Source organism: Neopelma chrysocephalum, unplaced genomic scaffold (assembly GCF_003984885.1).
Source record: "Neopelma chrysocephalum unplaced genomic scaffold, ASM398488v2 Primary Assembly neopelma1_147, whole genome shotgun sequence".
Lineage (NCBI taxonomy): Eukaryota > Metazoa > Chordata > Aves > Passeriformes > Pipridae > Neopelma > Neopelma chrysocephalum.
The window spans coordinates 2,831,349-2,855,275 of NW_020897809.1; the positions used below are offsets into that span (position 1 = coordinate 2,831,349).

The 23,927-nt window shown below is 41.4% G+C and overlaps 1 protein-coding gene across 1 annotated transcript in view; it reads right to left on the bottom strand.

Moving 5' to 3' along the window:
* The window catches only part of POC1A (POC1 centriolar protein A), a 41,136-nt gene that overhangs the window by 8,489 nt on the left and 8,720 nt on the right, over positions 1 to 23,927 (bottom strand). The window contains exons 3-5 of the mRNA XM_027700673.1: positions 19,479 to 19,547; positions 16,364 to 16,459; positions 3,221 to 3,361 (exon numbers count right to left, since the gene is read on the bottom strand). Coding sequence (XP_027556474.1) covers positions 3,221 to 3,361; positions 16,364 to 16,459; positions 19,479 to 19,547 — 306 coding nt within the window. The remainder of the gene's footprint in view (positions 1 to 3,220; positions 3,362 to 16,363; positions 16,460 to 19,478; positions 19,548 to 23,927) is intronic.

Sequence of the window (23,927 nt, forward strand, 5' to 3'; positions counted from 1 at the left end):
AAGGGCAGTTCAGCTCTAAGTGCAGAAAATGCATTGGAACCAAGTAAACCTTTAAGATCTGCTTCATTTTTTTTCAGCCAAAACACACCATTCTGTTCTAGGAAGTTATCCAAGAGAGAAAATCACCTTGTTTTCCCCTTAAACTTTAATATTCACCACATCTCTTCATATAGGCACTGAGATACCGAGATCCATCCTTCACTAAAAAAATTAATTGATAAACAGTCTGCATTTTCCTACTTCTCATGTCTCTGAAATGCCAGTAAAGGATTTTTAAACACTGAGACACTGACAAGATACTAAACTGCAGGAAAGGGAGGAGCAAATCATCTGTATCATACATTTATTACTGTCATCTTCCTCATTCCTTTGCCAGATGTGAATTGCTTGCTTCCCTACAAAGGGGAACCAGGGTATCTAAGCAATCCAAAACTACTGGAAACAACTGACTTATGTCAAGGCCTCAACTTCACTCCTCTCTTCAAGGCAACAGAATTATTAAGCACGTGCTACTCTTCTGAAAAAAGGCAGTAAAACATTATTTGCATGTGAAGTATGGTCAAACACAAACCACTTTTAGGAAAAAATACAAAGACCCTGTCAGGTCACATTAAACCACTCCCTTACAAGTAAGATGCCCTGACAGGGTTTTGGGAAGGAGGAAGAGGAAAAGGCTTCATTGAATCAAAGACCAGTTGAAAGTTGCCAAAACCTTAAAGAATTAAATCCTAGCACAAAATCAACAATGTAAGAATGAAGCTTTGTAAATCTACTCACTATAGTGGTTACTGCTAGTTGGGATATACAACAGCCACCAGATTCTCCTGGTTCATCTCCCTCTGGTAAGAACTGAGGTGCCAAACCGATGGAGCAAGTCTGCTGTGTGTGGCACAACTCCTCTACAGCCTCAGTGATTGGTGACTGGCTGGAAGAGATCTTTTAATTGAATAAAAAAAAAAAATCCCACTGGATCCAAGTACTTAACACCTCATTTCATCTGTAAATCAGCACAGGGAAGGTACTAATAATTGTGAGTGGCAGATGATGCATCTTCAAGTGTGCAGCAGAGAACAAAGCTGCGTGCTGGCAAGAGATGACAGCCTGATGTCTTACTATCACCCCTTTCAGCAGAAATTGAAAGTATTTTCTCTCCTTCCCACTCTTACATGATACCATGTTTAAGCCTTGAAATGACAACTACTGAAAAAAATATTAGGAAAATAAATTAGGCCTATATTTGCATAATTTCCCAAAGTAGTTTTTCACAACTTTAACCTTCCCCCACTGGTACATTATATCATGGTAACGCAGTGTTGAAAACTATGACAAGAACAAAGACAATCCCTGCTCTTTGAGGAACCTCCTCCCTTAGTCCAGGAACAAGGATTTCTTCCGGGCTCATTTGCTTAAGCTTGTTTGGTGTTCGTTTGTTTTGCTGCTAAATATCAAAACCTTGGCATGAAAATGAAAAATTAGGAAGCCACTTCAACGGTGTGTCACGAACATGTACCTGTACAAATGCATTAAAATGGTGTCAATACAAAACACAACATACACAGATTAGAACCAATGAGAAATTAAGGACTTCAAAGATGGCAAAAAAGCTACAAAAAAGGTAAAAGGTTGCAGAATGCAGAGTTACTCAAGGCAGCTTTTTGGTTTTTTACTATTTCAGGGGTATTTCCAATTTTATCCTAAACTTACTAATTTATTCCTCCCCCACTGATCTCAGTTTCTCTTTCTGCTAGGTTTAAACAACATTTAGAATTTTCTACGGTTACACAATATCTTCGACAGATATTTGCATTGCTTATATTTAGGTTAAATCCCACACGTTCTGTTTACTGCAATATTTGCCTCCTCTAAACACCTATGAACTTGAAAAGGAGCCATTACACATCCATCATCAGAAATGTGGATCTGATTTATGTAATGAAAGATAACAATCACATTCCAAACTTACTAGGGAGACGTAAAAACAGTAATAAAATATTTTGTGTATACACTGGGCTGCTTTTTACTCACAAGTATGAGGGCCTGGTGTCAGAGATTTCCCTCCCCTCCTCCAGCGTTCAGCGTTTTAAAGATCACAGGAAAAGTGCTTTCTTGCATTTCTGCCAAGTGAACTTAAATACCTTTTGGGTTTCATCCTACACTATTTTAGACTGCCTGTCGTCCTGGCATGTTTTTTAATCCCTAAATCAGCCTTCAATCCCCTGATGGGCCCTCTAACCCATCATCTTGCACTTTTTGACAAGTACTTTGACAAGTTAACTCTCTCAAGAGCAAAGAGCTATCTTTAACTAGTAATCAGTATGTTCAATACCAAGTGTTCAAGACCTGCTTGTTCTTTCTCAGAAACAACATTTAAACCCACAGACAAACCCTCCCACACAGATTTTTCCATCCTACCACCACGGTCTCAGCTACAGGAGATCACCAATGTTTACTATCCCATGCTTGTCACATACCTCAAAAACACACAATGAAATTCAGGGCCAGACAATAATCAGAAACAGTATTTCTTCACAGGAGCAATGAGCAGTTATTTAGTTTATCAAAAACCAGCTCTATCCCCAAATTCTTACTAAGTAAACACATGCTGTGATGATCACCATTGACGGCTGGTACTGTTCAAGCATCACTTAGTGACTCCAAGAAAGAACTGTTTGTTAATGTTGGGATTAGTTGTTTGTAACTGTGGGTGAAAAGCATGTTCTAGCAACGAGGCACAGAAGGGCCCAGACTTGTTGATGGGAGGAGAGTACTGCAGAAATTGGACTGTGTAGGTGAACGTTGGGTGGGGGAAAAGGAGCAGGATCTGAACGGAGTTTACCTATAGACTGCAGTATAATGAGGGAGGGAAGAGAGACAGATTATTCACCAAAACAGAGTTGTTGTGCCAAGCACTCCTTTAGGCATCACCTTAGATAAACCCTGGCTAATAGCACTGTCTCTCAGAGCTGGCTCACGCAGCACTCCAAGACACTGCAGCATAAAGGAACATAAAGGAAGAGTTCCAGCCTAAGCTGGAAGTCAATGTGAGGGAACTGATAGAGATAAGCTGAGAAATAGATGATGAAAGATTTATCAAAATACTACTAAAAAGCAGAGGTTTTGAACTAGTCACATTTTTATTCAAAGAAACTATTGCAAAACATTCCAAATTCTTCCAGTCAGAGGTACCTTTGTCATTCCAAAATTAAAGAGCAAACCATACCTGAGTCAGAACATCCAGCTGTCCCATAATATGCTCCAGGGTATTCGCAAGACTGGCCTCCATCTCTTGCTGCTCGTGGTTCCTACCAGAATCCTGGGTTTTTGTTTTCTTATGATGAATACCACTATCCATTTCTGACTGCTAGAAAAATAAACAGACATAATCTGCTATTGCGATGCAAACAACTGGAGAAGGATTTCTGTTTCATGGAGGGTAAACAGTAAAGGACAGTTTATGCTAGGACAGTCCAGGCTATTAAAAACAGGCAAAGGAGAAAGGGAATTGTTCTTGCCACAGCTGGAAAAGGAAAAGCTTCTGCTGACTTCTCTGTCTGTCCCAGGTGGAGGGCGGTTTTATTGTTTTCGGGGTATTTTTTTGTGTGTGCTTGTGTTTGTTTTCAAACCTTGATGAGGAAAGGTAAACCTTAGATAACAATCCTGAAGCAATCTGCAAGGTTCAAGCTTTATGTGTGCAAAGAGCTCTGGTGTGCTCGTGTGGTCCACAGGCACAGACCACAGGTAAATGAAGACTTATTGGAGGCACATGGAAGCACTACATCGAAATTACAAGAATTAAGTAAGATACCCCGAGAGAAGTCCAATTATTTTCACTCCAATAGTAAAGTTAAAGCTTCTCTCCATGTTTGGTGGTTGCAAAGACACTGTACTGCAGTTAAGTTCAGCAGAAGCAAGATGTATCTGATATGCATTGGAACAGTTTTGATTTAGTAATTTTAATTTTATTTATACCTTGAACTGGTTTTCCTTCTCAATGAGAATAAGAACAAGTTTACTTTGAAGTTTCAATTTCAACAGCTTTAGTTATGCAAGCTTGAATATTTCATTCAGAATAAATTAAGTTTGAAAAACACAAATAGATCTCTGCTAAAGAACTTATTCTTCTTTCCTTTTCTTTCAAAATGGTACCTTTCTTCTACAACAAACACTATTTGCATTGTTTATCTGCATTGCCACCAGAAGTAGTTCAGAGAAGTTTAACTAAAGGAGGCAGCCAACTGGTTAAGCAACTGCAGACTTCAGTTTCTCAATTTACACTAACAGACAAGATTTGAATCTAAAGCCAAGATCATAGCACTCGAAATGTAGTTCTCCATGGCCCAATGCCTGGTGCAGCTCCATCCCATGCACTTATTACTCACACAAAGTTCACAAATCAGCAAAGACAGCAAGGAATTCTGACAGATTGGAAGATGGTCTCTAAAAGTTCTCCCACATGTACATTTCCAAAGCAAGAAATGAAGAGTTGCTTCCATCTCTCCTCGCATGCAATACCAGGAATGCATTTCCCATCAGTGCTGTACTGATCTACCTGCTCACCTCTGTATTTGATACAGATATGTGCAGGTGTGCAACTAAACTGCAACAAGACCTTAGACCAGCTCACATAACTTTAAACCCCAAACTGTTCAGTACATTATGAATATCTATATACATATATATATATATGTGCATACCTAAAAATTATATATATTTTTAAAAAATAAATATACATAAAACAGTTGTGCTGCTGGGAGCCACCAATTTGGGGCACAGAAAGGCTCCCAAGGCTGAGGTTCAGCCCAACATTCAGGCAAAATATGCAGAAAGTAGAGCAAAGAGCAGAAACGTGACTACCTAGGGAAGCTGCAGACTGGAGGGGGCAAGGAAGAGAAAAGGAAAAGAGGCCACAGCAGGAGTAGCTTTGCCAGGAGGATGCCTTGCTGCTGGTAAGGGCCGACCGCTCTTCCAGACCCTGCAACCAAACCATCCTCAAACAGCCAAGCATCACAAGGTTGGTTTTGCATAAGGAGCAGGAAAGGAAGGGAAAGGTTTAATGGATACATCTAACAACTGCTCCTCAGGGATCCCTGTTGCTCCACCACAGGCTTGGGATGCAGCTGGGTATCAGGTGGTACCAGCCACACCGGCCTCTGCTAATTTGCTTCCTCCCACTTGCTTGAATAATTTGGATTATCTACAGGCCCTCGGCCAAAACAGCCCACACTCCAGGTCACACTGAACAGCCTCAGCATGGGAGCCACACTCCAACCACTCCTGTGCTGCAGGTAGCCCAAGAGTCACATGTTGCTCACCTGTGCATTGACTCAATCAACTAAAATATGTTCTTGCAGAGATGAGATAAAGTCAGCCTTACAAACCTACTACTTGCTGCTTATATTTAAAAGTAAAACCAAGAAAAAACCACAAATCCCTGCTTTTCAATGGGTAACTAGCATAAAAAAAACATATTTTCTTGCTATTTTAAGGCTGACTAGCCTCTTTCGATGATGTAACTTCAGGCCAGTCAATCGTGGCACAGCAGAAATTTGAGTGAGCTAACACTGCATACAACCTGCACTTAAAAACCCCAAATGGTGATGAGCTATCCACTTCAAAACCCATTAGAACAAGCTGACTCACAGAAGCAGAAAAATGACTGTACCGACAGATCTTCTCCCTCCATCTTTATAGCACGTCAGACAGCTTTTCATAAAAAGCTTCTGGGTTGAACTCAAGAGTTGATATTCTCTTTGCTACACTCCACAAAGTTTAAGAGTCTGGCATATTTGCAAGGGCAGTGCTGCAGAGATGTTCCTACACTGATGTTTTAGGGGTCAAGTGGTTCCTTACCATGTCAAGTTGCAGCCAGGGGCAGAGCTGTCAGATGCCACATTGCTCAGCCCACAGGCTATGGGCCACCTCCACAAAAAGCCAAGCAAGCTACCTCCAGCAAGGCCATGTGGGCTCCTGGAGATACTCACTGGTGGCAGCACCCCCAAGAACAGAAGTGCATCTACAGTTAAAAACAGAGGCATGAAAATATGGCTGTCCCATTTCAAACATCACTTCTTGAAAGGTTCCTTACTGCCCATCATCATCATCATCCACATAACTGTAGCTACAGCCTTCAGCACTGAGGTTCTGAGTTAGTGCATCTGTCTCAACCAGGGACACAGCCAGCCAGTAAATAAACTGTGTCAGTGTGTCACCACAGTGACTGCCACAAGAGAGAATTTCAACTGACCAAGGGCTTTGAATATTCAATTCTAGGAACAAGCACACCCTGCCTAACCCCCCCCCCGCCACAGCAGGTACAAAAGCCAAGTATCCAACACCCACACCTACAGAAGAACTTTGAGTCACTGCCCACAAACACGCAGAGAAACTGAAGTGTTAAACTTCACAGCTTAACAAAAGAGGGGAAAGTTTGGAAACTTTCCTTTAACAGCCAGACTACAACCTGTACCTACTAGTACCTTAATGCACTCGAAAGGAAGTGTGCACCCAGCTGAGGAAGAATCAAATTGCCCCCAGACAAAAACATTTTCAAATTTTGTAAAAGCAGATTAAATCAGCTCCTGTCCCTAAGAATGAATAAGAAAACCCTTACAGACCAAACTACTGCCACCCTTCTCCTAATGGCAATCTGTATCATGTGCTGAGCCAGCCATCGGTGATTTAAATTCTAACAGATTTAGAAAAACATTGCAAAAATAGAGAATTGTGTCAGTCTCAGTACCAAGGAACATCATGAGAGATGCCTGTGCTCTCATCTGACTCACCTGCAAGGTAAAGTGCCAGCTGAATGCTGGGGACAGGCACCAGAAACAATGACACTGCTGCAGAGGTTTAATTTATTTTAGTCAGAGTTCAAGTGCGCAATTCATTTGGCACAACCAAACAAATGTATTTGCCATTAAATATCTTATTACAACATCTGCATATTAAGCCCTGGGAGTAGAGCAAGGAGCAGCTGAACATTAAAGGAAGAATAGATGAGCAGTTTCTGAATACAATACAGCTCTCAGTGACAAAGGGAAAACAGAAGTGATTTATTTATAGCAACCACTTAAAGACAGCACAGTGCAACTACTTGGGGGAAGGGGAAAATTAATCAGCCTTCATTCCAGAGGTCTCTTACTGAGCCTCTTACAAAAATTGTTCTGGCTAAACAGCATTCTGGCCAGGAATTACAGTGCTGATGGGGGGGCAGGGGGAATGTTTTAACTACACAACACGTGTGCATCTGTAGTGAACCGGCTGGGACAACTAAAAAAAATGGCATTTTGCTTTTTAAATTGTGATAGTTGGAAGATATATTGATACAATAACTTCCTCCCTGAATTTTACACCTACTACTAAAATGTAGGATTCTTACAATTCAATCCAGAGGAGATACTTCTTTTCCCTTCTTCTCACCTTTTTCCACTGGAAGGGAAGAACCAAGTTATGCAAGGGGGGTAGGTTCAGCTCTACCTTTAAGTCCCTTTAAATCAATTTCCACATTGCTTTGGGGGTTTTGTCTTTGTGCTTTTTAAGGGAATATGATGTAGTCTAGACTTAATTCACAAGTATTTAGAAAGACAGCATTCCCTTTAACCAACACATAAATCCAATGTATTCAATTAAATACAGACATTCAATGTATTAAAACTCACTAAGTGCAATTAAATTCACTGTCTTAGCTGAAAAAATTCTCCTAAAAGCAGAAAAATCCCAAAGGTGGTGTACACTGTTCATCTGGACCCCAATCCTGCTAATCCAAAAGAAGACAGAAATACCATTAAAAGTCTTCTATTTCAAGGAGTCATTTTCACCACAGGTAAAGTGATATTTTAAATGTGTTCTCCAAGAGCAACAGTGACATCCAGTGGAAGCATTTTAGCTTTAAGGTAAGCTCCACAGGAAGGTCAGATGGAGTACATACACCATGCTAGACTGGAGGGCTCATGAAAAGCTGAGAGGTAGCCTCAGTTCTCCCTGCTACCTACAAAATATCATGGACTGAACACAGCTCTCTGAGCACAAGCTCATTCCCATAGCCTGGAAAAGCATCCCCTCCTCAAGGCAGCACTGATATTTCTGGAGCGATCACATTCTTCAAGACTTGCACATTACACCACATCTACTGTACAAACTAGCAGAGGGTAACAACCAGAAAGAGGATACAAGTTAAATTAGCTTTGTGAAACAATTTATGAGACCATTCACTGCTTATTTCAGGATTCAAGTTGAGGTTACAAAGGGAACTGGGGAGGGAGAGAGAGAGAAAAAGAGAAAGGATGTGAAAAGAACATCACTTACCTTTTATTTTTGCTTCAGACAAAAGCAATGTTGGGTTTGATATGCCAGAGGCCAGACATTATTTATACAGAACCCTCCTCCCTATTGGTGCTACTAAGAATACCAAGTTAAGCCACTAAAATTTGGCACCTCTACTATAACAGCCATGTTTTGCCATAAACCCATAAATACAAAGTTTCTGATAACCTCAAGAAGAACTAAGGTAATACGTACATCTCAAACCTCTTTAAATTCCAAGGCACTCATGTGCCAACGTTGGGCTAAGTGAACCACTGGCAGAGGCAGTTGGATGAAGCAGGTTTGTGTATTTTAAGGGAAGCAGCATCACAGCATTGAGCTCTGCTGACCAAAACTCCCAGAAGGAAAGAAACAGAGGAAACAGCTAATGGCAAGCTAAGGTACTCAAACATGCACAAAACCGCTTGTCCATACAGAGAAGGCTGTACTTGGACTGAAACTTGCACTGCAGAAATACCAGCATCCTGTCTCCACAAGTGATACCGTTGGGCAGCCTCCAGCCCTCACCCTGCTCCTGCCTGCCAGCAGGGGAAAGCTGTTCCCCTCCCATGTTTCAGTGACCTCGCTCTGTGGTTCGCTGTCAGTCCACTTAACTTACCTTCACAGTCTGAAAGTGTCACCTTTAAATCAGGACAGACATTAGTACCATGGTTTTGGAGGTAACTTCAGGTAACAAGCATCTCTGCAGGCTGCTAAACACATCCGAGCTATGCTGTCCATGCTTCCCAGTCGGTTTACACTGAACATCACTACATATACCATGGCACCAGCTGGCTGTGAGCCAGCCAAGATCAGGCTCGTTGTTTTTCGTGCTGTGATCTCTGTTTTACATAAAAAGTAGAAAGATTTCCAAGGAAAAGTAACACTGGAAGGAACAGGAGTTGCAGTTCCTTGATAAGTTCTGGCAGAGAGGATCACCACAACCCAAAAACTGTAAGGAATGTAACTCTTAACAAAGCTTGGGCTTCCAAATGATTAGTAATTAATGCAATACTACAGTAATTAACAGTCTTACTAAAAAAAAAAGTGATAACAGGAACTGATCTTCAATAGTCAGCTCCTTTCCAATTTGAGTTACATTTTAAACGGCTAAAAAGCCCTCTACAAACATTGAGGAAACACAGGAAAGTTTTGCATGTATTACATTCCCAAAAGCACAAATGGCATTGCTGTGATGAGTGAAAACAGGGAACAGTGATGCCAAACATGGCAAGCCCAGTGAAAGAGAGCATGGACTTGATGACTACCAACTGTTAAAAAAAAATTGAAAAATAAAGCAGGTTTGTATTTCTCAAGAAGGAAAAGCTAAGGACAGCCTTCAACATTTTAGATTTGTATTTTCTCGCTCTGCTTAGGCATTTTACCTCCCTTAACCAATTTTCCCCTCCCCTCAGTCCTAGTGTTTTCTTAGGAGATAAGAAGAGGTCTTCCAGAACTCAATGTGGAATAATTAAGCTTTGTTGTACAGGTGATGCTCAACTGTCTAGTCTAACACTGCTCCTGGAAAATAACAGCACCAAAAATCTTAAATGAACAGTTTTGTGTGGAAACAAGGCACTAGAGGAACAAAAAGATAAATATGAAAACTATTCGTAAGAAATTGCACCAAGAATTGAACTACTGCTCCCCCATCCTGTTTTCTTGGGGAAAAACTCCCAAGAAAAAGCAGCCAAACACCAAAATAAAGTGTTTATCCAGCTACAGGTCCTCTTATACCAAAAGCATCAGTCTCCAAGGCAAGAAGCAAAACACACACAGTGATATCCTGAAACGGGGGAAACAGCTTCCAACTGATTCCCTTAATCAGAATAATTTGCCTCTTTCCAGTGAAATAGGAATGAATATGCTGTGTAACATACATATCACGTGCATACCTACATTCGTTACTTATGTATAAAAATGCATGCTATGTACATATACACATGTAAGCACGTGCAGACACATACTATAACACACCCATTTGTTATTACTCTTGCTTGAGTTTGGATTTTAGCAGAAAAGTTTGAGATCTTAGAAACTTTTCTGTACAGCTTGAGCTATCTTCATCCATCTCAAAGCTGACACAGAATAGCAGCCTAGAAAAAAATATAAATCTTGCCTCTGTCTCTTCTCTTTGAATTATGACTCAAGCATTAAAACAAGTCACATACAGCAGCAACCTAAGTGGGAGAATTTACATTAATTAGCCTGAGATGCTGAACTTAAAAGGCAATTTTTATTCTGACCAATAATGACTTGTCAGGACTCGCCTTATTGTTCCAGAGTCTAAGAACAAATCTATTCACTGTAAGATGACAGAAATTAAAAGCTGATCCTCTTATTTCTGCAAGAAATCTTGTCAAACCAGAACACAAGGGAAAACAGTTGTAGCAGCACAGCTGCTCCCATCCACTACAGGCAAAGCTGCTGCAGGTTGTTGCAGCCATTCAGAGCTCCTTGGAAAGCCAGGCTGAGGGTGCCTATGCCCTGCCTTTTCCTCTCTCTCACGTTCTTCATCAAGCCACTTGTCCTGTCACTACAGGCCCTTGTAAAAAGCCCCTCTCTGGCTTTCTTATAGACCCTTTAGGTACTGGAAGGTTGCTCCAAGATCTCCCCAGAGCCTTCTCTTCTCCAGGCTGAACAATCCCATAGGAGAGGTGCTCCAGCCCTCTGATCCATCATTGTGGCCTCCTCTGGACTTGCTCCAACAGGTCCACTGTCTTTCTTCCCCAGAGCTGGACGCAGCACTACAGGTGGGGTCTCACCTGAGCAGAGTAGAAGGGCAGAATCCTCTCCCTTGCCCTGTTCCTCACTCTGCTTTTGATGCAGCCCAGAGACGCTTGGCTTTCTGGGCTGCAAGTGCACATGCCAGGTCATGTCAACCAGCATCCTCAAGTCTTCCTCTGCTCCTGTTTAACCTCTGTCTTCTTGCAAAACCATTAGAAGGTCACATCTTGCAACAGTAAGTGGGCTTCCTTCAATGAAAGGATGAGTAACCATCCACAACCACCCTGCTTGAGAGGACATGGGGAAAGCTCCTGAGCATCCTGTGATCAATCACAGCAAGAGCAGTGGAAACATCTTGAGCACTCATTACTCTGCTGTTCTGATAAGCAAATAATCTACCTACCTATTCCAGGAGGAAGACAACCATGCACCAGATTAAAGCTTCCTGGAGTGGGAATGCTCAGGAAAGTAAGGTGACAGCAGATCAGGAAAAACAGTAATTTGCAGACCACATGTATGCTGAAAGGTTGGAGCCACGCTGTTGAATACAGGATTCCTCCCTTACAATGCTTAAAAATAAATAAATAGAAAGGGGTGGAGGAGGTGCAAATGACAACACACATTCACATCCAATTGCAAAGAGCTGCAGCGCTGTGGAATGAAACTGATTCCCAGGAGGGAATTTCACAGCAAGTAAAAAAAAAAAAAAGTACAAAAGGATTCATAAGTATTAACAGATGCCAAAATTAGACATAGTTACCAATTTGGAAGCCAAAAGGTCAAAAAAAGAGGCACATCTGGCCTGTGAGTAATTCAGGAGGAATTTGTTTACACAAGGACAGTGGTTGACAGAGTGAACTGCTGCAGTCAGCATGGAGACCACGGGCTGAGCACAGCAGGCACCCGAGGTCACCAAACAAACGGAACCAGCAGAGGAGAGAGGTGGAGTCAGCTCTGGACACTCAGTTATAGGACTCAGACGACTTTATAATCAGATCACGTTTTTTGGAATTAGTCTCCAACACTATTCAACAGGACTAAAATACCATTGAAGAAATAAGTACAGTCCAATGCCTGGAGACATTTCTAAACCCAGTAGAGTAGAAAGAGGCCTAAATGTCTGTCTTAACTGAAAGACACATTTGAAGAGTCACAGGCTACTTACTTGTTTCAAAGTCCTTTCTGCTGAAGTGCTGCTCTTCCCAAGCTTCCCTTTGGGAAGGTCTGCTATGCTTACAAACCTGATATCTCCACAGTTGAGTGCCACTGAACTTCATAGCAGCTACAGATATTTAAAACATTTGTGCTCCTGAATTTCAGAAGAGCAGAGAGATTTCTTGGCAAGAGAGTGTCAGAGGACAGCTCTGCAACTGTGCCCATGTCTCCCACACAGCCCTACCAAGGGATTGCCTGGTTTTGAGTCTGCCTGCACATCCACTGATGTGAGCACGTCTCAGGGTCCTATCAGGAGCTGTAAACTAAGCTACAGAAGTTCTCTGGTTGCAGAATGTACAACTGCAGTGGAAGGAGAAACACTTCCCCATCACCTGTAAGCTTATGTTCTGCTGTACCAAGTACCTCTCTCGACAGGATACCGTTAGTTGAGATAACAGACCACCCACAATCCTTGCAGCCTGTACATTTCACTCCTTTTGGACATGTGAAGCCCCTACTCCTCCTGTTCAAGACAGCTTTGCTCCTGAGGTACTCCAACACAAACAAGCTTTAAGGTATTTTTCTTTAGAAAGCTATATGCAGAGGCTGAGGCCAAAGTCTCCTCATCAGCCTCCTCCTTTGCAAAATATTTTGCACAGAGTTACAACATGCCTCCACAAACAAACACAGGTTGGTGTTTAAACTTGAGCAAAGAATCTCTACATCAATGAATATTTCCTATTTTCCATAATATTGCATGGAAAAACTGTTTACCCACTTAACTTATACGATGTTTTTAGTCATAATTTTCAGAGTACAAGTTCAGATGAACACACAAGCACTTTCTAACTGTCCATGTGACATCAAACTTTCAGCATTTGCTCGTGACACTTGACCATACACAGCCTTCCTGGAACTGGTCAACAATAGCAGCAAATCTGTCGTGTAATGAAACAAGTGTTCTTGCACACTCACATCAGCTGTAACTGCACATACAAAGCTTTCCTTGTATTTGTAAAAAAAAAATAAAAAAATCCACCACCAAACCCCCAAAATACAACACATTATCTGCCCTCCCTGGAAAAAATAAATTGTATGATGAATGTTTTCAAAACATTTCAGAACAATGAACATGTCCTTTGATCTGATCCTACACAACTCCTCATACAGACAGACCCGAATGCTCAGTTACTGACCCCAGACAGGCACAAGATCCCATATTTTTGAGAATACGTGCAAAATCCACACCTCTCATTCTGACTTTCCTTTAGGTCCTCACCACTCAATACTGCAGCATTAAGTATGAATTTACTCTTACCCTTTAGATTCTAGATCAAAGCAAGCACACTCACGGGATCAAGACACAGGACTGCAAGACTTGATTTCTTCCCATCAGCTTCACACCACACACATGAGGAGAGCTTGCCCTGCACCTTGGTTTTCAAGGTGATTATGCAATACTTAATAGCAACAATTGTTAGCTTATCATTTAAGAGTAAGCATTCATTGCAGAGGTACTACTGATCTAACATTTACAGTCTCACATCTATGCTAACATGTTTATAATTCACTTCTGACAGCTTTAGTGTTCTATCACACTCTCATGTCTTTGCTTTTACACCACAGTCATGACTGCAAATCCTGCTCACTGTGACCTTCCCTTTCATTTGCATTATTCCTTGCATGGATCAGTTTTACTTTCAAAGGAAGCTGCATCTCCCAAGCCTCATATATTTACAGCAAACAGAAGCAGGTGGGCAGAGCAACTTTGAAGTTTACATCTGTTGTTACAAACACATCCAATACCCTGATTCACACTGAACTTGAACCAACTGCCTCAGAAACCAGCATCTTCTAAAGGCTACGGTCTCTCTCTTCCTATGGAAGTGAAAATTGATTCTGAGCAAGTTTGTTCTCAAGCTCACCAACCCCAACAGTATTTCATGACTCTTATCCCACAGGTTATTTAGGATTGCTTTTTCTTCCTATTCATCTTGATGACAAACTAGTTTTGATGTCTGTGTTCAGTTATTTCTTCTTGCATCTAAGTCAGACCCTCCCAAGGAGAAACCAGTTACTGCACTGAGTGGTTTTATACAGCCACTGTTTTCATTTGTATCTGTTCTTTCACAAGGCCTAACAAAAATTATACAGCTACACAAAAGCATAAGCTCTCCTTGGAAAAATATTCTTTTGGACTTAAGGGTGAACACAGATTCAAGATGCATTGAGAATAGTGTTCATATATTTTAGAGACATAAAAACCAAATAATAACCTATATGCCTATTTTAAATATAGTTACATCCTGAAATGTTTGCAAAATCTCAGGATTATTCAATAGGCAGAATCCTGGCACACTAACACAGAAGTAGAGAAAGAAGGAGCAACTTCACTTTTGATTGAAGGGAAAGGTGACCTTGGCATGAAATCAAGATCTGCAGGTGGTAGTTTCAAAGTCTGAATTTGATGGGAAAAATAACCATCTCAACTACACAAAACCCATCAAAATAAGTAATTCATTATTTAAAAAAGCAAGCATTTGGCTCAAAACAAGAAAGAAATTAATATACAGCAAAGTCTAAGTCTTGCATTGAGGGTACTCTTAACAAGCCCAGCATGATGTATTTCTAAAAGATACAAGTCATAGCATTCACTTGAAAGAAAAGAGTAGACTGCCATGAATGGACAAGTCATTACAGAGCCAAGACTTTCATGCTCAGGTTTTATCTAAATAGCAAACCAAGACATTTTCAGAGATAGCAGCTTCTTTTTAACAGCAAAGAACATTTCAGATCAATTCTAAATTTAATCTTAACCTAGGGTATTCAAAACAAGCTCTCAGAGGACATTGTTTATTCTTCCCCTTCTAACTTTAGCAACTGTAACTGCCCTTAATACAAGGATATTAAGTAGTAGCTATATTTTGCAGCTCCCATGCTGCATGCCCAAGCCAAAGATTGCATTTGGGTGGCAGTTCAAAATACTCCTTTGAAGTACTTTAGGTCCCCAAACCAAAGTGTGTCTCTGCCACATGACTCAGAAGGGATTCATTTTGCCCTCTGCAAAAACACAGCACCTGGCCCAAACCAGCATGTTACACCCCACAGAATACCCTGTGCCCTGTTTCCCACAGCTCAGAGCAAACCCTTGTCAGCCACCACCACATGACATGGATTGGCCTGTCAGTAGCACACAAACAGCTGGTCCCAGCAGCATTTATTGGATGTTTTGCCAGGTAAACCCTCTTCCATGAGGGAACAGTTTTGTTAGAGGGACAGATGTTCAGGGTGGTTAGTCATTGTTCAGGGGATTTGCTCAGTAGCTCCCTTCAATGGACATCCTAAGAGGTTTTATAATGAAGAACTAAGTTTTAGAAGAAATCAGACATTTTCTTCCTTTCCTTAAATTACTACTGGATAATATGCTCTGGCACAGGGAAGGGTAAACTTATCATCTGCCATTAGCCAACACCTTGTCCACATTATTTAAGCCACTCACTGGAATATTACAAACCAAAACTAGCGTTTTTTTCCCCAGACAGGTTTTCTTTGTCTCTGTTGTATTTCAGCCCAGAATTATACTACACCATATTTTAAATTAAAGCAGATAGAGTTCAAAGTTACATCAGTTCAATAGGCTAATAAACAAAGAGGTCATTGGACTGATAGTTTCATAGCCTGCATAGCTTTAGAGTTAGAACACTGGAGGGGAGGAAAAGGAAGAAGTCAGATTTAGCCAAAACCAGCCAAGGATCAATAAGTACTTTCATGTCCTCCTTCCTTCTGTGACTGCTTTCTCCCATCCTCTCCCACTCACCTTGCACTAAGCAACTTTCTGGTTTTGTTTGCTTTCTTTACCAGCTTCAGCTGTTCCTCACATCTGCTTTTTTTGTGAACTATCATTCAAGCCTACCATGGATTCTTAAACAGAGGCTGCTAATAAAAAAAACACATCCATACATGCACTAAGCTTATGTCCCTTTTAAAACCATTATAGATAACTTTCCTATAAAGTACAGTTAAACAAAGCAAACAACACAAGTTAAAAACAGATATCCTCCAGCTCAAATAAATACCAAGTAAAGATGGTTCTACAGTTCAATCACCTGAGTCACACACTTTTAAATTGCAGAAAGTGTCCTGAGAAGGAACTCTACACAATTACTGCACACTGACCTACCCCAGTGTGATGGGACCCATCCACAGTACTGCAAGACTTCTGTGTTTTCAGTGCATCACCATAATCTGCATCAAAGTTGGTCTTCCACACCATCACCTGCAGATGAAAATTGACTCCATTAAAATTTTCTATCCAAGTTTGCTTAAGGGACAATTTTGTTAACACATCAGAGAAGAGTTCACCTAGGAAAGCTCTGCCATGGATTAAATTAAGGATGTTGTTTGTAAATATGCTACTGAATACAGACTTAGCTTAACTGAGTTCTCAATGGGTAAGTGACCTCTTCCAGCATTCTTTGGGTCAAGAACATCACGAGACTAGAATGACCTAGAAAACTTCAAAGCAACATGCAGAATACAGCATTAAAACCACAAATATTTTAAAATACCATGCTTGGCATTATAACACTTATCAGCCACACCACAAACAACTGGTCACTCATTTATCATGAGACTCATTCAGAGGAAGAGTTAGTACTGAGACTAGCATTAGAGATCTTGAGCTAGTTTGTCAACTCAATACCAAATTTAAATCCCACTTACAGGTCCCTGCTCTCCATAACACAGTACTGGTTTCAGAAGAGAGGTCTCTAACACATCAATCACTTCAACACATCATGAGCAAATTTATGGAGTAAAACCCTTAGCAGTGTCCCTACAAGTCTAAAGAAGTTCAAGAGCAATCAATCAGCTATTTCAGAGGTCTGAAAGACACCCAAGAACCCAGGCAGTTCATCTTGGTTATCAGAAACATCCGTGTTTATTCTTCATTTGCAAATTTTCATCCCTGCTTCACATGAAAGCATTTTTCTTTTGCAGTTGCATGGTTAACCAATGAGGCCATTCCATTGTGTAACAGGACAAAAAAGTGATGCTCTTTCATTGTCTAGATTGTACAATCTATATTAATTGTATACATTGCCTCTTCACAGCTACCAAAGGTGCTATTACAACAAAGATGGGCACTGCCACTTAGTCTAACCTGGGGATTAAGACCACTGCAACACAGCTCAGTGAAGACTGGTGACAGAAAAATGGATCCTTGCTCAGACCACTACTTTGGGTTGAAGTCAGTCCACGTCTTCAACTCACACTGTTTAAACCAGCACATATTTGCAGCACAGGCTCATGTAACAGTCCTGTTTGCAGCTCAGTAATTAAGTATGTTTTTTTGGAGAGGCTACCTGTCTAAACTACCACACAAAAAAATCCTTTTTGACCTGCGGAGATGCTCCTGATAATTATTTGTCCTATTTCTCTTTGATTCAGAAAGCCAGCATTCAACAAGGTCCATTCCACTGAAAAAGCTTCTTGCATGTACACAACTGCCAATTTAGGGCTAATTCTGTTTTTAATACACACATATATATATATATATATGTATATATTTTAAGGTAAAGTTCTTTCTCCATGCACAAAAGGAAGCACTGCCTGCATTTTCAGACACAAATCCAAAAGGAGAGAGGCGGTTTCTTCATGGGAGCCAAGAATAGGAGAGCCAAGAGCCACCCTTCCCAATACATGCATCCAAACCCACAAACTCGAGCTCCAGTGGCAAGAGCTGCCAAAGAAGTTTGTTAGGACCCCTTGCCATGAACATACCTGTATAAAGCACCCTGCCAGGGAGGCACTGCCAGTCAATGTTTCAGTTTAACGCCACCAGGTGATACTTTGCAATGAGCATTACTTTGGCTTAAAGAAATGCCAACCACAGAAGAGACAAAAGAGCTGACAAAACACAAGCTTTTCAAAAGATTCTGCTTTACACAACAAAGAAATGTAGGCTAATACATCCTCTTAAGCTCAAAATGAAACAAATAAAGAGTCAGCTTCTTGGCTATGCCTAGAAATCGAAGATAAATAGAATTTCTTAAGTTTTCTATTGAAAATAAGTAATAATGAAGTGCAGCTTCCAGCTATATCAGGGCTTTTATTAAGGAAGAGAGAAACAACAGCAAACAGGCATTATTTATTTCTTGTGTTAGATAAGCACTTCAAGAGCAAACCTTTATCTAGTGACCCCAATATAATTCTGTAAGACAAAAACCAGGATGAATCTCTTCAAAACAGTCTGTTTAAAGCCTTTAATAAAAAAGGCCTTAAAGAGACAGGATGACAACCTATGCCACCTATCCCAGCAAATTTAGAAAACAGGGTTAAAATGCAGCGACTCATGGAACTGGCATGAGCTACAGCCCTGGGATTATTGGATTCCTTCTCGAGAGCACACAACTGAAAACACACATTTTATAGAGAACCCAGCGAGTCACTTCAGCATGGTCCAGACACACAGGGTATATTTTTGCCTTTCCCCACTGACAATGGAAAACAAACCCCGGCAGCTTTTAAAGAAATGTGAATCTGGATCATAACTCAGAACCAGAAGTAAAAGGAAGGGATCTCCCCTCCTGCTCCATCCACAAAACTCTTTACTGGCAGTACAAGACACCCAGGCTTTCATCACAATGCACATATCAAGGTCAGCAGAGAAAAGCCCAATTCTGACCTAAAAAGCTGTGAAACTGCAGCACTAGCACAGCTCTGCACCAGGCTCCCATTAAGAAAGAGGCCTGCAGGAGACACTCATGTCTGATCAGACTCAAACCCACTTGGTCTCAGTCACTGGAGATGGCTTAGCCACAGCACCTCAAATAAGACTGAGGACAAAGCTATGGGAGAAGGAGAGCATTAGGAATGTCAAATACAGAGCACTGTAGATCAGTGGAGCCTGGAAGAGTGTTCGGGGGAAGCATCCCTGCCTGCCTTGTCCTTATGCCTGTGTCTCAGATCTAGCCAGTGGTAGATCAGGAGACAATCCATCAGCACAGCCTTATATTCAAAGTACCTCTTCACAGCCATTTGTACACCCACCTGACCAATTCCCCAGCAGCAGGTGCCTCAGAAAGGCATGTAACAAGGGCCAAATATAGGGCAATATTTCCTCTGTTGTACATACTCACTCCCACAGAATCCAGCTGAAACGCTTCCTCAGTGAGAAAAGACCATGTTTAATATCTCTCGCTCTTTTTAATATTTGTTCTCTCTTTGAAAGCAGTAAGATGCCAAGAAACAGTAACAACAAGGCACAAAACAATCAAATTAAATGAATCAGATACCTGTTCATCAGACCCTCCAGAAGCAAATAAGTCTCCAGATCTTGAAAATGCTACACAGGTGGCTGGGCCCTGCAAACACATTTAAAAGATAGGTTTAAAAAAACATGAAAGAAAACAAAGTGTTATAAAGTTCCATTCATTGCAGCTTTATAGGGTATTTCTCATTTGACATTCAGCAAACTAAAGGCAAAATTTGGAAAGCTCTTTCTTACCTGTCAGGTAAATGGACCACGATTAAGATGCTAAGCTTGCTGGCAACTTAGCATTTCCCACACTTTTGCCCCCATTTAAGATACCCACTTTTCAATATCCATGGCATTAAAACAGAGACAGGAACAAAATAATTTTTACGGAGTTGGGCTTTTCCTTGTTCCCTTCAAACATTCCATACAAACTCCTCATTGCAGAAGACCCAATGCTTAAAGCTCTTGCTTTCTGCACCATGATATTAACTTCAAAACGTGCTTGACCAGTTATCAACCACAGCAATCAACTTGCACCAATTAATTAGACCAAGGTTACAAGCATTCTAAGTCAAGAAATCTGTCCAAGGAAGGACAGAGGTTTCAAACCAAGCAGGCACTGGCAGCAGACAGGCACTCCTTACAATATCATCATTTGTCATTTTTAAGCTGCAGCCTAATGATCCATGCAGGTTTGTGTTAGTTGCAAGGTTTTTTACTGAAGAATAGAAGGCTGGCTTAAACTGTTTTTCTCTTAGCAGTTTTACAGAAGAGATGCCAGAGTTGATGCATCCAGGATCATCTTCCCACAGCACAAGCACTCACATTCTGAAGAAGCCTCGTGCATGAAACAGTCAGTTCTGAGAGACTTCAAATGCTGCAGCACTGCCTGAGCAGCAGCACACGTCACACCACACACCTGGTTCAATGTGCTTCAGCCTCCCAGCAAGCACACAGGAGGGTGCACGTGGGAAGGATGAGGCAGGTTAAACAGAGCTGGGAAATGGTTACATGTGTTCAAGCACAGGCACAAAAGACAAATTGTTCTGCTCAGAATAAACAGCCGAGAACCCAGATCGTGGAGTTGTGTGTCAGCTGCTCGCCACATTCCCTTGCAGAACACCCTAAGGCAAGAGCTTTTTCCCAAGCTGAAATGGGCAGAGGCAAGAATGAGAACTTCCTATGGCATCAACAAGCCGGGGGGACTGACGGGGGAAACACCAAAATCAAACACCAAAACACAAACAAAAAGGTCACAACAACCCCCAGAAAACTCCACCACGCCATCATACACCTCCTCAGAAGAAGAGGTATCCTCTTTCAAGTAAGATCATGTATTTCAGAACACAAGTAAGAAGCTTCTCCCCACTCTGTATCAAGTTGCAAGGAGAGACTATTCTATTAGGAGTCCACATCTTCCCAATGGGCATCACATGGAAATGGCACATCCAGTTTGTTTCTGGTTTCCTTTCTTTCTCTCCTTTGTTACAGAGAACTTACTGTTATAAATCCTGAAAGCAAACAAATACTCAAAGATTGCATCAAGCAGCCAGCTCTCACTGCAACCTGTGTCCCACAGTCCTGTGGGCTTCCAAACATGCTGGCACATGGTTATGCCAGCAAAACTAGACCTTGATGTGGTCACTCTCAGTGTGAGGAGTTTTAGTCTCCTTAAAACACATTAAGGTATTTCCATGTTATCATTTCACCTGCAGTGAAATTTCAAAATGTTTTGAGGTCTTCTAATAGCAACACCTCACTCAAGAGAACTTGCCAGAAATGATCTAGTAGCAGCAATTTCAAAATGCACTCATTAGTGTGACTAAGCTTGTTCAAGTGACAGATCAGTGACTGGGTTAGATATTTCAAACCAAAGACACTGCCATCAATCAGCTGAGCCTCTGCCTTTATTCCCAGCCACCCTTCCCAGCAGTTCAGCTCTCTGACCGCACTGTCGGGAATGGAAGCTCTAAAATTGCAAAAGCAAAAGACAAATAACCAGTAAGAAAGGGCAGAAACAACAACATAGCCAGAAAACTGCAGTGGTGAATATTGCTCCAAGATAGCAGAGCTGAGCAAAGAGAAGCTGCACTCTGACTATAATAAACCAAAGTTAGGAGGGCAGAAAAAATCCAAGACAAAGTGTTCAGGAACGAGCACAAGTGAGGAACACTGGAGAGGAGCAATGTTTCCCAAAAATATTTTTATCAGTCTAAATATTTCAGTGTATTTAGACAAAATCTGGCACAGAACAAATCACATCAAAACAGGCAATGAACTGACTCCAAAGTCATGGCATTCTTAAGGGAAAAAAAGTTCAAGAGAACATATTCCTCCCAAAATAGAAAATTATATCAAAGACTGAATGTGCCTTTATAAACTGAAAGAAAGGGAACAAACAAGTCTATAGACACAACATCCTCCACAGATTTGTTGACATAAATTAAGTGAAAAGTACTCCTGCTACATACACTCACAGAACTCTTCCCAGATATAACAGGTTTGCTGTAGCAACATAGTTTGCCAAATACTCCTGCAATTTAATATAAACACACCACACAAAAATAAAAAGCTACATTTGCCAGTTATTAGACACAGCCTAACTCCCATTTCTCCCAGGTAAGCACTGCAGAGATCCAACAGATTTCTAATGAAGTCCTGGACAACAGGCAAGTGGTTAGGGACTGAAGACTTCAACTCTTCCTTCTTTTTCCCTCCTTTTAACTTATGTCTTGCATCAAAAGTGTCAAAAAGTACCAGCTGCATATTTTAAGCTTATTTCCCACATAACTAGAACTTGTGGGATGAAGCAGCCCTTTAAAGGATCACTTTCCTCTTTCTGTAGCAGGATACAGTGGCCTTCTATTAGTATCTCCCGGAGGTTCAGAATTTCCAGTCTGCATCCCCGTTGTGCCGGGTGCTCCACACGAGCTGCTAGCACCAACTCCCAAATTCCTACAGATTCTTGCCTTACACTAAACAGCAAGCTGCAAAAAGAAAGGGTTGGACAACAAGAAACACCGAATCAGAACTAAGGAACATTTCTATTTAGCCTCAGCAGGTCAGCAACATGAGTACCGCCAAGCTTTTGTGTATGTTGAGTAGAGTTTGAGATTATAACAACAGTACCTCTGGTACTGGGAGAGGGCTGCAGAAAGTTTGTGGAAAAGTACAGAAGAAAGCAAGAAGTCATCCACTGGAATTGTTGAGTGAGAAGAACATTGCCACTAATTAATATTCATCTCCTCTAGTGAAAGAGCACCAGCCAGGCTGGGAGGGAAGTCCCACAGAGCTTTGAAAAGAAAAATTCACTGAAACACTGGATGCAGCAAAGAAATTGAAAAGAAAAAGGAAGCCATACAGAGGGGATAACTGCATCAAACCTGGTCCTTTGCAGCATTCCCAATGGCAGATATGTATGCCATGGCAGCTGAAACACCAGGTGAGAGCCCACTTCTAGCTGCATAAATAGGTAAGAAAGGTGAGGCCCAGCATGTTACACAATTTATGTGCAGACTAAAACCCCCAGAGATGGAGATTACACCTTCTCCCTGTTTTCCCACTTCCTACAGAAGGAAGCTAGTGATCACAAGGCCTTTATTGCCCTAGCAACACACAGGTTGATCAGCTTAAATAAAACATTAAGTTTGGCCTTCAAAACAGATGTTCAGAACTATTCTGAATGATTTGAATGCATTAATCACCAAGAGATGGGATCCGAAGCCAGGGCACAGATTACAACACCGAGCGAGTGACTGGAGGGATGCTAAGAGCATCAGGAACAACTGACACAGGGATGACATAAGACAACAGGAATAGCTTTCAAGGGTAGAGCTAAAAATAGATATCTCTGAAATAAATACTTAAGAGAAAGGCCAAGAGTTTAGTTTGGAGAAATGGAAATACGCCTGGAGCACACAGTCATACCTGCATGCAGGCAGCAGATGAATGTGTACCATCCAAAAATAATGACTGAACCATCATGGAGAAATCCCTCCTGAACACCCTCTTCTCCCCACAGAGTTGCTGGGCACAGAAGGCACATCACTCTAACAACAGCAGGGCCAACACCAACAGTCAAGTCAAGAGAGGCCACACTTCCAGGCTTCAGCTAGGAACAGAGCCAACATTTTGGCTTCAGCATAACAGAAGAAACAAGAGCCAGGCTGGAGAGAGTCCAGGAATAAACCAGAGGAGAGTAGTTTAACGATGTACTGTCTGCACTATGAAAGGAGAGGCAGTGAGGAAGGAAACTGGAGAGACAAGTGGGGTCAAAGATGCCAGTAGATTTTTAATTTGTTTTTTAATCCTGGGAGAAACTAATGCATAGTAGAGAAAAGCCAGGTAAGAGAGCAAGGGAGGTGCCAAGAGCTGGAACAAGGCATATCTAGAGGATGCAAATAGTTGAATTAAATGAGAGCTTCCTCTTGCACTGCCAAAAAAGGAGATGTAGAAGTGAGAAGATATGAGCCAGTGCATTCAGTCA